Below are 12,423 nucleotides of genomic sequence, written 5' to 3' on the forward strand. Positions count from 1 at the left end.
CTGGCCGACACCATGGTGGATCATCTGATTCAGGAGGTCAGGGTCTGACCGACACCATGGTGGTTCATCTGATTCAGGAGGTCAGGGTCTGGCCGACACCATGGTGGTTCATCTGATTCAGGAGGTCAAGGACTGACCGACACCATGGTGGATCATCTGATCTGGGAGGTCAGGGTCTGGCTGGCACAGTGGTGGTTCATCTGATTCAGGAGGTCAGGGTCTGGCTGGGACAGTGGTGGTTCATCTGATTCAGGAGGTCAGGGTCTGGCTGGGACAGTGGTGGTTCATCTGATTCAGGAGGTCAGGGTCTGACCGACACCATGGTGGTTCATCTGATCTGGGAGGTCAGGGTCTGGCCGACACCATGGTGGGTCATCTGATTCAGGAGGTCAGGGTCTGGCCAACACCATGGTGGTTCATCTGATCTGGGAGGTTAGGGCCTGGCTGGCGTGGTGGCTGTTTATGATAAGTGAACTTGTTTGTGGAGAACTTGTTGAATAGGATCAGGGTTAGTGGTGGCAGTGGTAGCTCTGCCAGAATTCAGTGTGGAGAGAAGGCCAGCTGTTACAGAGCACCACCTGTTAACTGTAGAAATGCTTGAAGCCCCTGTCAGGGAGCCACGTGGGACTACATACCTGTGCTGTGTCAGCAACTTAAAATGAAAGCATATGTGATGAAACTAATTTCAACCAACATTAATACCTTACATCATTAAGGCCTCACTTAGCTATGTGTAATATCTTTTACTTTTTGTCAGTCATGGGTCTTGAACTCTGGGCCTGGGCGCTGTCCCTCAGCTCTTCAGCTCAAGGCCAGCGCTCTACCCCTTGAGCCACAGCGCCACTTCCGGTTGTCTGGTGATTAATTGGAGATAAGAGTCTCATAGCCTGCCCCTGCTGGCTTTGAACTGCCATCCTCAGATCTCAGCCTCCTGAGTAGCTAGGATGACAGCCCCGAGTCGCCGGCGCCTGTCAGCTATTCACTATTTGTGGCAATTACCTTTTTAATGGAATTGAGAACTGACATATTCCTCATGTTTAATGGACTATGTTGAGCATAGCCATTTAGAATACTGAAATTTGAAACATGTTATTGTTTTTCTTTCAACTACCTTCATTGAAGAATGAATTTTGGTTTTACCTGAATATCTAGATCACATAAATAATTTTTGACTTCAAAATTAAATCATATACCTACAAATAAAAATAATTTTTAGGATAGACGATGTGGGGCTCCCAAGTTTTCCTTATTTTATTGTATCCCTGGTATAGCCCATAGCCCTTCCCCCACGTTTTACCCTTCCTCGAGTCCGTCTCTGCACCATTCCTCTTTGGTTCTGAGCCATCTGCTTTAGCCGAGCTCTCTGCCACTTCCTCAGCCATCCCACAGTCAGTTTTGCTTAATTAATACCCATTGACTGTTTCATTCGTACCTTTCCATTAACTCCTGACTTTAATGTTATGAATCTGCAATGCAATAATACTTTGCATTTATTAAATGCTTACTGTGTGCTGGTCATTCCACTGAGACATGTGTGTATCATTCATCAAAGCTTTTCCTCCCTATGTGAAGGTCACGTCCACTTTTCTGGTGGTGTATTGGAGATAAGAGTCTCACAGACTTTCCTGCCCGGGCTGGCTTTGATCCGCGATCCTCAGATCTCAGCCTCCTGAGTAGCCAGGATTATAGACTTGAGTCACCAGTGCCCAGCTTTCAATTATTTTTAAATAGATTCAAAATTAAAAATAATCTTTTCTGTAAATTCATTCCCAAGTAGGTAGTGATGTTATTTTTTGCTTTGGTTTGTGTTTTACAAGTTTTTTTATTGGCTGTATAGTATCATAATGCCTATAACTTTCCACTCCACGAGAAAGCCTTGGTAGCTTCATTAATTAGCTTTGTTCAATTGGCCCTTATTTGAATTTCGAAAAAATTAGAGTTCACCTTTTTAGTTTCACAACCACAGTTTTTGTTCCCATAAAAAAGGTTTTAAGCTGCTTGGAGCACAGTCCGTGAAGTACCTTTCCCTCACAGTGATACCATGTCTCCCACCCTTCTTTCCCAAGGCATTTCATTTCTTCTTCAGACAGGATTTAGCAAGAACTTACTGTGTTGCATCCATGCTTTGGAATCTAAATGCTAGTGAGCCTTTGCTTCTTGGGAAATGGGGAGCCATAATTAAAATAAGTCTTATATGCACATGTCCCTTGGTTCTATCTTCAACATTACAAACAATATCCACCACCCCAAAACATCTTATCCCCATGTGTGAATCCCTTCTACATAGGCAATGCAAGCAATTTTACGCGAAGTGAGAATTGAACCAGATGGGGTGCCTGCAGCAATCCAGGAAAGAGTGCAAAAACAGTTTATATAGCCACCATTATATTGCATTCATGGTCTCAAGATAAACAGTCCAGTAAGAGGACAGGACAGGACTGTTTGCATATAATTTTGTCACAGGCAGTTCACCCTAACTTTGCCTGGTAATTGAGTGCCTGTCTGAATGTGCCAGTTACCTTCATCCACAGGAAAAACATCCTTTCTTCTGCAGCATGGAGCAGTGTGCCATTAGAGTTCAGCTCTGTCCTTGCACAGAGACTGGGAGACACACCTATTGCTCTCCCATTTTTTTACTTCAAAGGGATAGTGCCTGTGTTGGTAGCTCATGAAAGCGGCGGGGGCAGAAGGGTGATCTTCACTTAGGAAAGGGGAAAACAGTTACAATTGCAACTTTCCTAGCAAGCTCTTTGAGAAAACAGAGGAAGAGGAAGCTCTTCACTTACATTCACAGAAGGTTAGCCTTTTGTTCCTTTTATTTATTGGCTTTGATATAGACATGGAAATAGAGATACAATTAATTATTAGAGCACTGAGAGCAGAAGTATCCTCACTCTTCCGGAAGGGGGGGTTCTACTGACACCTCTGCCATGTTCACTCCCTGAGCCTTAGAGTCAACTTGCTTCTTGGTTTCTTCACAGCTCAGAGGCCAAGGAGAGCCAGGACTCCCTGTGCCCTTCCTTCCAGAGCCCACAGTTCTGAGTGCCAGGCTCTCCCTGTTTTTTGTCTCATCGTTGGTCCAGTACTGGAATCAAGTACTTCTAGAGGAGGAGAGACCGCAGATGGTACTGCCCTTCAGTGCATCTCTCTCCCCAGTTACTCTCAGGATCCCGTTAGCATTCCATTGGGCAAGAAAGAAGTTAGTGAAGCTCATTTACACAATTGTGTTTTCATAATATGTTATTCCCTTGAAATAAACGTTAGTGAATTCCTTATTACCAAGCACCTGACCTATGAATACTTTGTAAGCACAAGTCTCATATGCCAGTGCAAAGGAAAGACACAACCTTCCTGTTCATTCCATTCCTTGAAGAGTGAAAAGGGCGTTGTAATTTCATCCAGACACTATTTCAGACCGCTCTGACTTACAGTTTGTGAATTTAGAGTACCCTCTTGGAATCCAGAATTTCCTAAATTAGCTTTCCTGCCATCTACACCTGTTAGTGAAGTTCACCCATCTTACTGAAAGTCCTGGGCTTCCCTTATTTCTTTCCCATGCCATCCTTGGTTCACTCACCGTCAGACCTTTTTGCCAATTTAGGGAGTGTTAATGGAGGGACAGTAAAAGAGTACCCCTCTTCCATTTCTGATCACTTGGAACAGGGACCAGCCTTAGCTTGTGTAACTCAGGTGGTATGATTGGAACTTCAGAGACACATAGACCTGAGGTGATCCACCCACTCCCTCTGTATCTGGTCTGAGTATGTACCTAGTAATGTGTGCAGTATTTGAGTAACTCATCTATATGGCTTAGAAGAATTTCCACATATCTCTATTTAAAAGTGCTTTTAAATTGAAGATGCAGACAAATCATATTCAGGCTACTGTATAAATAATAAATGTGTTTATTTGAATTTCTGGATGGTGAAAGCTATGGAGACAATAGGTACGTTTATATCCGAAGAGGATTTATATTAAACAAAAGTTCCCTGTGGTATTGAGAAGAGAAAGCTTGCAAAAAGCACTTTACTAAATTATAACCCTGAGGATAAAATATGACTATAATAATTGCTAAAGTTAAAACCAGAGAATAAAGCCTACATGTACAATATATCATACATTTTCAGCTTTTTTATTATCTAGTTTGTTCCTGTCCTGGAAGAACTGCTTGTGGAGAATTAATTGGGAACTTAGATTACAGTAACGCTTATAGTTCATATGTGATTTAGCATGTGTTTTGGACCTGAGATATTGACGATAATAATACTTAGCAATAATGACGCGCGACCGTTGCTTACTGTGCTGTTTCTTTGATCCCTATCATCACTTCACTAGTAAGAAGTCCAAACAGTGAAGTCATTCGCCCGGATTTACATGTTATTAAAGTGGAAGAGCTGGGACTTTTAACCCTTTGAACTAGTCAGGGTTAACTTCCAAGATACATGGACTTCCAATGTTATGTGGTCCATGTAACATACTGTAGGTAATAACATGATGATGTATTTGAATGTTACGATTTCAAGAACACTTACTTGGTGTTAGACACTGATGTGATAGTAGTTGGAGAATTTAGGCTCATCAGCTTGGAGCCCTCCTAAGCCAGGATACAACCAGAGTCCTCTTAGTCTCTGCCCTGTGAGCATAGAGGAAGGTGGCCACCTTAACCCTCAAGAATGGAGATAATCTGTGTCATTGCTTTAACGGTAGAACTGTGAAAAACCAGGATCTGCAGGTTAAGCCACCTAGTTCATGGTATTTTGTTATATTATTCTTCCAGACCAAGACACAGAATAATGTGAAGATTGCCTTAAACATTCAGATTTTTAGTGTTTGAAGTATGACAGGGACTATGTTTATAACACACACACACACACACACACACACACTCACTACTGAACTTTATCGTCACATGAGAAGTCCAGAGTTATTTATTTAGTTGCTTGGCTATGTGTTTTTGAATTAGCATTCATTAACAACATGAGGGGGTTCACTCTAATGTGCATGCGTATAGGATGCGTCTGTCCTCCTCCTTACACTACCCTTTTGATCTCCCTAGACCCAGACCGTGCCCCTTTGACATTTTTCCATCATCATCATCATCATCATTTTAGAGCTAAATTCAAGGAATACGTGAGCAAAGATGAAATTTGGAAAGGGAAGTCCTATTTGATGAATAGGGCCTATGATTTTTTGTACTTGGGACTGCACACCAGGAAACGCGAAGACCACTGGCCAAGGTCTTCAAGAGTCAGAAGTGTAGATGTGTAAAGGTTTTCTTACATCTAGTCACCTGTACTGGTAACATATGATAGTGAGAAGGTGATGAAGAGCCTGACCTTTGAAATGAGATTCCACAGATTGTAAACGCACTCCAAGATTTGTAACCTATGTGTCCTCTGTGCTACAAGCTTTTCAGTAACAAAGATAACTCCTTTCTACAGTATGGAAGATTGGCATAAAATGTGGAGATGATAAAGCTAGAGAATCTATGAGAAGCGCTACCCGTTCTTGTCATCAAAGAGGCAATATAAAAATTATGACTTCTATATCATTATTGTTACTACTTTTGTTATTATTGATGTGAAGTGGACATAAAGAAAGTGTACTTGGAAATGTTAACAGCAGGGTTTTTTTTTTAAATTTTGTGTGACATAATTTAAAAAGCTGTACATTGTAGGGGGTTATCAAGATTGTTTTCTTTTCATGAACATTGTATTTTGAATTAAGGGGAAAGTTTCCAAGTTGTTGAATTATTTGTGTCAGAAAAATTCTATTACAAATGATAAAAATATAAAAATAACACTTACTAGGAGAAATTTCCTGAAGAAAATCTCTTTAACAAGTGAACATAGTTATATATTGTCTGCTGGGTACCATACTTTGCTCTATATAATCTGATAAAATTAACATTTTTCCCAAGGGTATAACTTGAAGGTGAAGCACTGGGTGATGTCTAATACTAGGTATGATGTTCCCTTTTGACTTGGTGTGAAAATATTCGTGATTAATGATGGTACTTTTCTTCAAAACAAATATTTAGCCTGAGATTTTCTTCATGTTTTGATACACTAACAGCACAAATGCATTAGAGTGAATAGTCTCACTGGATTAAGTTAACTTTTAAAAATTGAGACGCGTTGTGTGTAGCCTGGGCTGGTTTTCTGTGTAGACCGGCCTGGGCTACAACTCCCAATTCCCCTGCCTTAGGCTCCCCAGGCTGGGATTACAGGCTTCTTCCACTGTGCTTGGTTTCTAGCTATGTGTTCTTATATGAGATTAATAACACCAGCTTTTGTACAGCTCTTTAAATACAACTTTGAGTAAGATCACGCTGACTAAGCTTTTAGTCTGGCCTCCTTACATTATTTTGACTTTTTCTCTCCAGCCTTTTCTTATGCCTTTATCAGTGGAAATCACTCTCTGGTGATGTTAACTTGGGACTCACACATTTCAATTTATACATTACTGATTTTGTTAATCTTATTCTCTACTCTTTCTGGTCTTTTACAGGGTTGCTAGAGTAATCTCCCAATATATTAATTGTTTATAAACATACAAAATATAGAAGGACAGGATTTTAATTTTAATACCAAATATAAACACGAAAACACTATGGCCTTCATTTTTTTTCTGACTAGACATGTTTTTTTTGTTGTTTTGGAAAGGTGATGTACAGAGGCGTGACAGTTACCTAAGTTAGGTGATGAGTAGATTTCTTTTGGAACAACATCACGTCTTCCCTCATTTTCTCCCTGCTTTTCCCTCCCCCACTTGTAGAAGTTGTACAGTTCATTTTTACATAGTGTCTAGTGAGGATCACTGTTGTATCTGCTCAACCTTTGTCTCACCATTTTGGTGAGACATACAGAAAAACATATAGGACAAAAGGTTGAGAAATCAAAAGAGTGACAAAGGAGCATTAAAAAGCAAAATAACAAAAGCTCTTATGTTTCCATTTCTCAGAATTCATTGCAATAAACATCATTTTATATGATCATATGCACAAAATTATTGAGCCTTTGTGGTCCTGTCCTAAGATTATCCTCCTTTGGTCACGCTGTGTGAATGAATGTTTAGAGTCTAGAGTCTAATTTACCATGTCCAGTATATTTTTTGTATTTTCCCATCCAGTGTGTTTACTTGTAGATTTCTATGCACATTCTAGTTACCAAACATTAGGGAGACCATGCAACATACGTTTCTTTGGGTCTAGTACTGTACTTTTGCCCAAGTCTTTCCATTACCTTATGAAAGGTACAATATTATTCTTCTTGATAGAAGCGTGGAAGTCCTTGTGTATGTGTCCAACATTTTCTTGATCCATCCATCCTTGGAGGGGCATCTGGGCTGATTCCATATCTTGGCTATGGTAAACAATGCTGCAATGAACAGGGTTGTGCTGGTAGGTTTAGTGTGGCCTTGTTAGTTTTATTTTGGATAAATGCTCAGGAGTGGAATTGCTGGGTCATGGGAAGCTCTATGTTTAGTCTTTTGAAGAACTTCCATACTGCTTTCCATACTGGTTGGACAAGTTTACATTCCCACCAATAGTGTAATATGATTCCTTTTTGGCCATATCCTCACCAGCATCTGTTATTATTAGTTTCATTGATAATAACCATTCTAACTAGAGTAAGGTGGAATCTCACTGTTGGTTTGATTTGCATTTCTTTCATGGCCAGAGACATTGAACATTGCTTCATGTGCCTATTGGCCATTCTTGCTTCATCTTCAGAGAAATCTCTGTTTAAGTCTTTAGCCCTCTTGTTAATGGGGTAGCTGTTTCTTTGAGGATTTGTTTTTAGGGGATTAATTTTTTGGGCTCTAAGTATGTTTTAGCTATGAGACCCTTGTCTGATGCATTGCTAGTAAAGGTCCTCTCCCATTCTGAGGGCTTTCTATTTATCTTGGTAGCTGTGTCCTTTATTAAACAGAAACTCTAAAGTTTGATGCAGTCCTACTTAGGCAGTCTTTCTTTGATTTGTTGTGATTCTTGGCCTTCATTTCAAGGACCTTTCCAGATAATGCACTTATTGCAGTGATAAACATTTCCCCAAATATATTTGTGATTCTCAAGAAATATCTGAAGAGAATGTGTTCAATTGTTATTTATATAATTATTATTGTCCAGAAATTTTTCTTATTCAGAATGGCTAGCTCAGCTAGCTCTATTCTAATGACACTGGGAGGTTTGTTCAATAAATCTAAGGATCTGGTATTTTATTTGATATTGTTTCTGAAATTATAATCTAGCTATTGTAGCCTCCAGTGGTTGACAGTTTATTACGATTAAATTTAACAATTATTTTAACTAACTCTGAGTAATGATTGTGTTGAAGATAGCTCATGGCACTGAGCTCCTAAATCTTACATTATCTTATGATAAGCAAATTCCTTACCTTTTAGGTATGTTCAAGACCTGATGCAGACAGAAACTTTATTCATAGTCTCCATTACACCCAGGGCCCTCAACAGAAACAATATATTCAGCATCAGAAATGTGTCCTTGAAAAGAACCTTTCCCTTTCCCATGGCATGCTGTCTGAAATGGTACTTAATATTCTCCTTCGTTAATGTGTGCTGTTTGGATCTCTGGAAAAGAGTACAGAGAAAGGCCCATGCCCTGTAGATTACTACAACTTGGACGTCCACTTGAGAGAGAATAATTCATGTGTGCCATTGAGCCACATTTATGTCTGTCTCTGGAAATAACCAGATGCTATCTTACTGGTCTTACAGGTAAATGTGGGGAATAGTGAAACATCTGTATACAGTTTACAAATAGTTTACAAATTACTCTTGAATGTTAATCAAAACCCAGAAAAATCTTGTGAGGTAAGTACTATATTAATCTCACAATTGTGAAAACTAAGTCTTTGAAAATTTTTCCTTGAGTTTGAGCTCATTACAAAGGATGAGTTCTAATAACTCAAGCTTTTCAAGCCTTTTGTCATATTCAGTAAATGTGAAGTCAGTGCAAAATGAGTGGAATTGTTTGGCTAAAAATAACTTCTTTCACAGGAAGAAGAACTAAGAAAGAGTGGAGAAGCCAAATATGCCCACTTGAGTGACGAACTTCACGTGTTGATTGAAGTGTTTGCTCCTCCTGGGGAGGCTTACTCACGGATGAGTCACGCACTGGAGGAGATTAAGAAATTCCTGGTTCCGGTAAGTGTTTTTCATTTCTTACAAAGATGGTTCTCATCAGCTTCTATTTTAAAATGTGCCTTTGATCTTCACGGACTTTTTAGAAGGAATCTAATATTGCAAGCTAATTATCTTTTGAGAGGTTTGGTACAAAGCTAGAATAATGATTCTAAAAGTGCTTCTTTTAGAATTTGGGTGTGTCATAGACGCTAGTCTAACTCTAGCACATGGCATGCTATGCATCAGCTAACAGTAAGGAAGAAAAAGCCAAAACATATAAGTGCCAATGTACAAGTGCCAATGTTCAATTGAGGTTATACACCTTGTCTGGATCCTAATCACTTGACACATGTTGTCAGCAACTTACAATCAGTAGAGAAAGCACTTGCAGGTAGAGGGGAAGGGGAAGTAATTAGGTTTGTAGTAGTTATTAAAAGTAATGATAATATTTTAAAATATCAACTATTTAAAATATATCAAATGTCATTCATTTATGTCACAGTATGCCAGGTGTTGCTAGGTTATTATAAACTGTATTATAGAAAAATTAGTAATAGAGTCAGACATTTGTTAGTCAAGCAAAAATTAGGGGAAAAAAACCTCACTGCACTGTAGGAGAACAATAGAGGATATTCATGTGTAAGGAAAGAAATTCAGTTTCAAATTGAATATTCACTATTTTTTAAGAGACAGGAAGTAGAATGATATTTCCTAAAGGTTGACAATTTGGCATTCTATAGAGATGCTGTTCAAATAGAAATCTTGGCATGAGACTTAGGGGTAGGAATAAGGAAAGGAGAATGGAAGGCTCTTCTGCAGTGTATGACAAGCTAAGATTAATCGATACAATGAGGAAATGTAAGAAATGTAGGTGGCTGAATGAAGTAATAAACTCAGAGGACATGGTGGATAAGATCCATCGATGGGGCAGTGATCGTAAGGATGAAACAAAGATCACCAGAGAATTTGCAGAACGTAAAAGCATCAGTGTCCAGCCATAGTATCTATGTCTGTGTCATTTCCAAATGTAAATTTGATGAAGACAAGTTTCAGGATAAACTTGTGTGCCTTAGTTCTCCATCACATGGCACTTCAGAGCAGGCTGCTTTCTGGTCCCCAAGTGAAACTCCGTGACGAGACCCTGTGGCTGTGAAGAACATAACATTCTGTCCTTCCTTTTGCCTAGTGCTGTGTGGTGTAAAGAGCTTTTCGTGATAATGTAGCACAGAATCAGGCGAGGATTGGCTTATGGCTTTACCTCCTTTCATACCTGTAAAGAAGTCTTCACATTGTCAGAACTCAGGCTTATTTATCCTGTAAATGAAGATAATTACAATTGATTGACCTCTATACACTTTTTGTGGAAATTAAATAGGGGAATGCTCCAAGCATTATAAGTATTATAAAGCAGTATAAAACACTATATAAATAGGACTTTTAAGCCTACTGTATTGTTACAGGACGTACAAATATCTAGGAAGGACTTCCTGTATAACACTTTTATGTTAGACCAAGTAGTATTTCATTGCTTCTTACATGTTAGACGTAGACTGTGGGCTGGGCTGATGTAACTTTATTACAAATGGCATTAACGTGTCTCACTCTTCTCCTGTCTTAGACCTCATAAGACTTGTAACACTTTCATTTACAACTTCTCCATGGAACATGTGTGTGTGAGACTTCCCTTGGCCAACACTGAACCTTCATCACTCAGGCATCACATTTGGTGTGATGTTGGTTGGCTGACAAATGGCAGGCCGTTGCCCTGACAGAACAGGGATCAACACCCCCAATAAACAGACCCTGGTGGATTCCAGTGTTCCCAAATAAAGACATATATGTAAACAAACCCTGATGGACTGGGGCATCCCCAAATAAAAATGTATCATATAAACCACATCCTGACCAAGAATAGCAACCTTACCTTGGCTAGTGTCACCCAACATGCTAGGGCCAGTCCATCCTAAAGGCCTTTGAAGATTCTTCTCCAAAATATTGACATGGCAATTTCCTTACAATTCTGGCATCAGGTTGGATGTCAGCTACACAGGATTTTTTTTCTCAAACCACAATCATGAGTACCTTTCCGAACTACCTTCTGTCATACAGTCTTGTTAAAAATTGTTTCTAACACTCTACCACTGAGCCACCTTCCCAGCCCCTAACCCTCTATGTAGAAGTTCCCTTGGTTTTGGGGTACAGTCCTGGGCTTTGGACATAACCTTGCAATGTATGATTTCCTTAGATGAGAGCCCCTGGCAGAGGTGTAGCCCTGATGTTGAGATGCAGTGGGGCTGGGGGACTCTTACAGGAGAGCTCAAGATCAGGGTCACAAAGCCAGGTGGGCCACGTTTACAACTGTTTTCTGAGAAAAGTCCAAAGTGTCCATAATTACCACCTCATAGCAACTGATCAAGATTAGAGGTCATATATCTTTCTTTTAAGGCTTCGGAAGTCCCCTTATTTTCTTACTAATATCTGTCATCACTACCACTTCTTTAAGTCGGTGGTGACCAGAGTTAGCTTTGTGCCACTCAGTATAAAGACCCCTAATTTGATGTAACCATACAGTTTCAAAGTATATGTTTCTACTTTTGATTGGCAGCACTGTAGACTTTCTTTTTAGATCCTACCAGAGATTGTGAACTCAGTCACTTAATTTCCTGGTCTAAACTTAGTTGTGAGATCTAATTCTTTTTTTTAATAACATTTTTATTGTAAAGATACTGTACAGAAGGGTTATAGTTACATGAGTAAGGTAATGAGTACATTTCCTGTGGAGCATTGTTAACCTCCTCCATTGTTTTTCCTCCACCATCCCTTCTCTCCCCACCTCTCCAACCACCCCCGCCCAAAGCTGTAAAGTTCGTTTTCAACATAGTGTGTTGTACATCTCATTGTTTCAATGGGTCATCCTGTGTCCTTATTTCAACATTTTGTCATTTCCCTTTTCCTCTCCAAATTATAAAAATGTATATACAAGATGCAGGGCACCGGAATCAAATACAGTGACAACAGGGGTTATACCATGGGGGAGGAACATACAAGAGATCTAATTCTTATTGAAATTGCCTGTAAGATATACTTGCTTTTATAGTCTGAATGAATTCATGAATTACATTTTCTGGAGTATTTCTTGTGGAACAAGACACTCGGAGGGTATTTGTGAAGAAGAAACACACACACACACACACACACACACGCACGCGCACACACACACACACACACCTGTGCTCTACAAGGATCCTGAAGGCTTTGTATGATTTTCCACACACA

The 12,423-nt window shown here is 39.6% G+C and overlaps 1 protein-coding gene across 1 annotated transcript in view; it reads left to right on the forward strand.

Annotated features, from left to right (window-relative positions):
- Khdrbs2 (KH domain containing, RNA binding, signal transduction associated 2) overlaps positions 1 to 12,423 on the forward strand; it is a 227,260-nt gene that overhangs the window by 80,697 nt on the left and 134,140 nt on the right. The window contains exon 4 of the mRNA XM_013019054.1: positions 9,022 to 9,168. Coding sequence (XP_012874508.1) covers positions 9,022 to 9,168 — 147 coding nt within the window. The remainder of the gene's footprint in view (positions 1 to 9,021; positions 9,169 to 12,423) is intronic.

The sequence above is a fragment of the Dipodomys ordii genome, unplaced genomic scaffold (genome assembly GCF_000151885.1).
Source record: "Dipodomys ordii isolate 6190 unplaced genomic scaffold, Dord_2.0 Scaffold44, whole genome shotgun sequence".
In the NCBI taxonomy this organism is placed as follows: Eukaryota; Metazoa; Chordata; class Mammalia; order Rodentia; family Heteromyidae; genus Dipodomys; species Dipodomys ordii.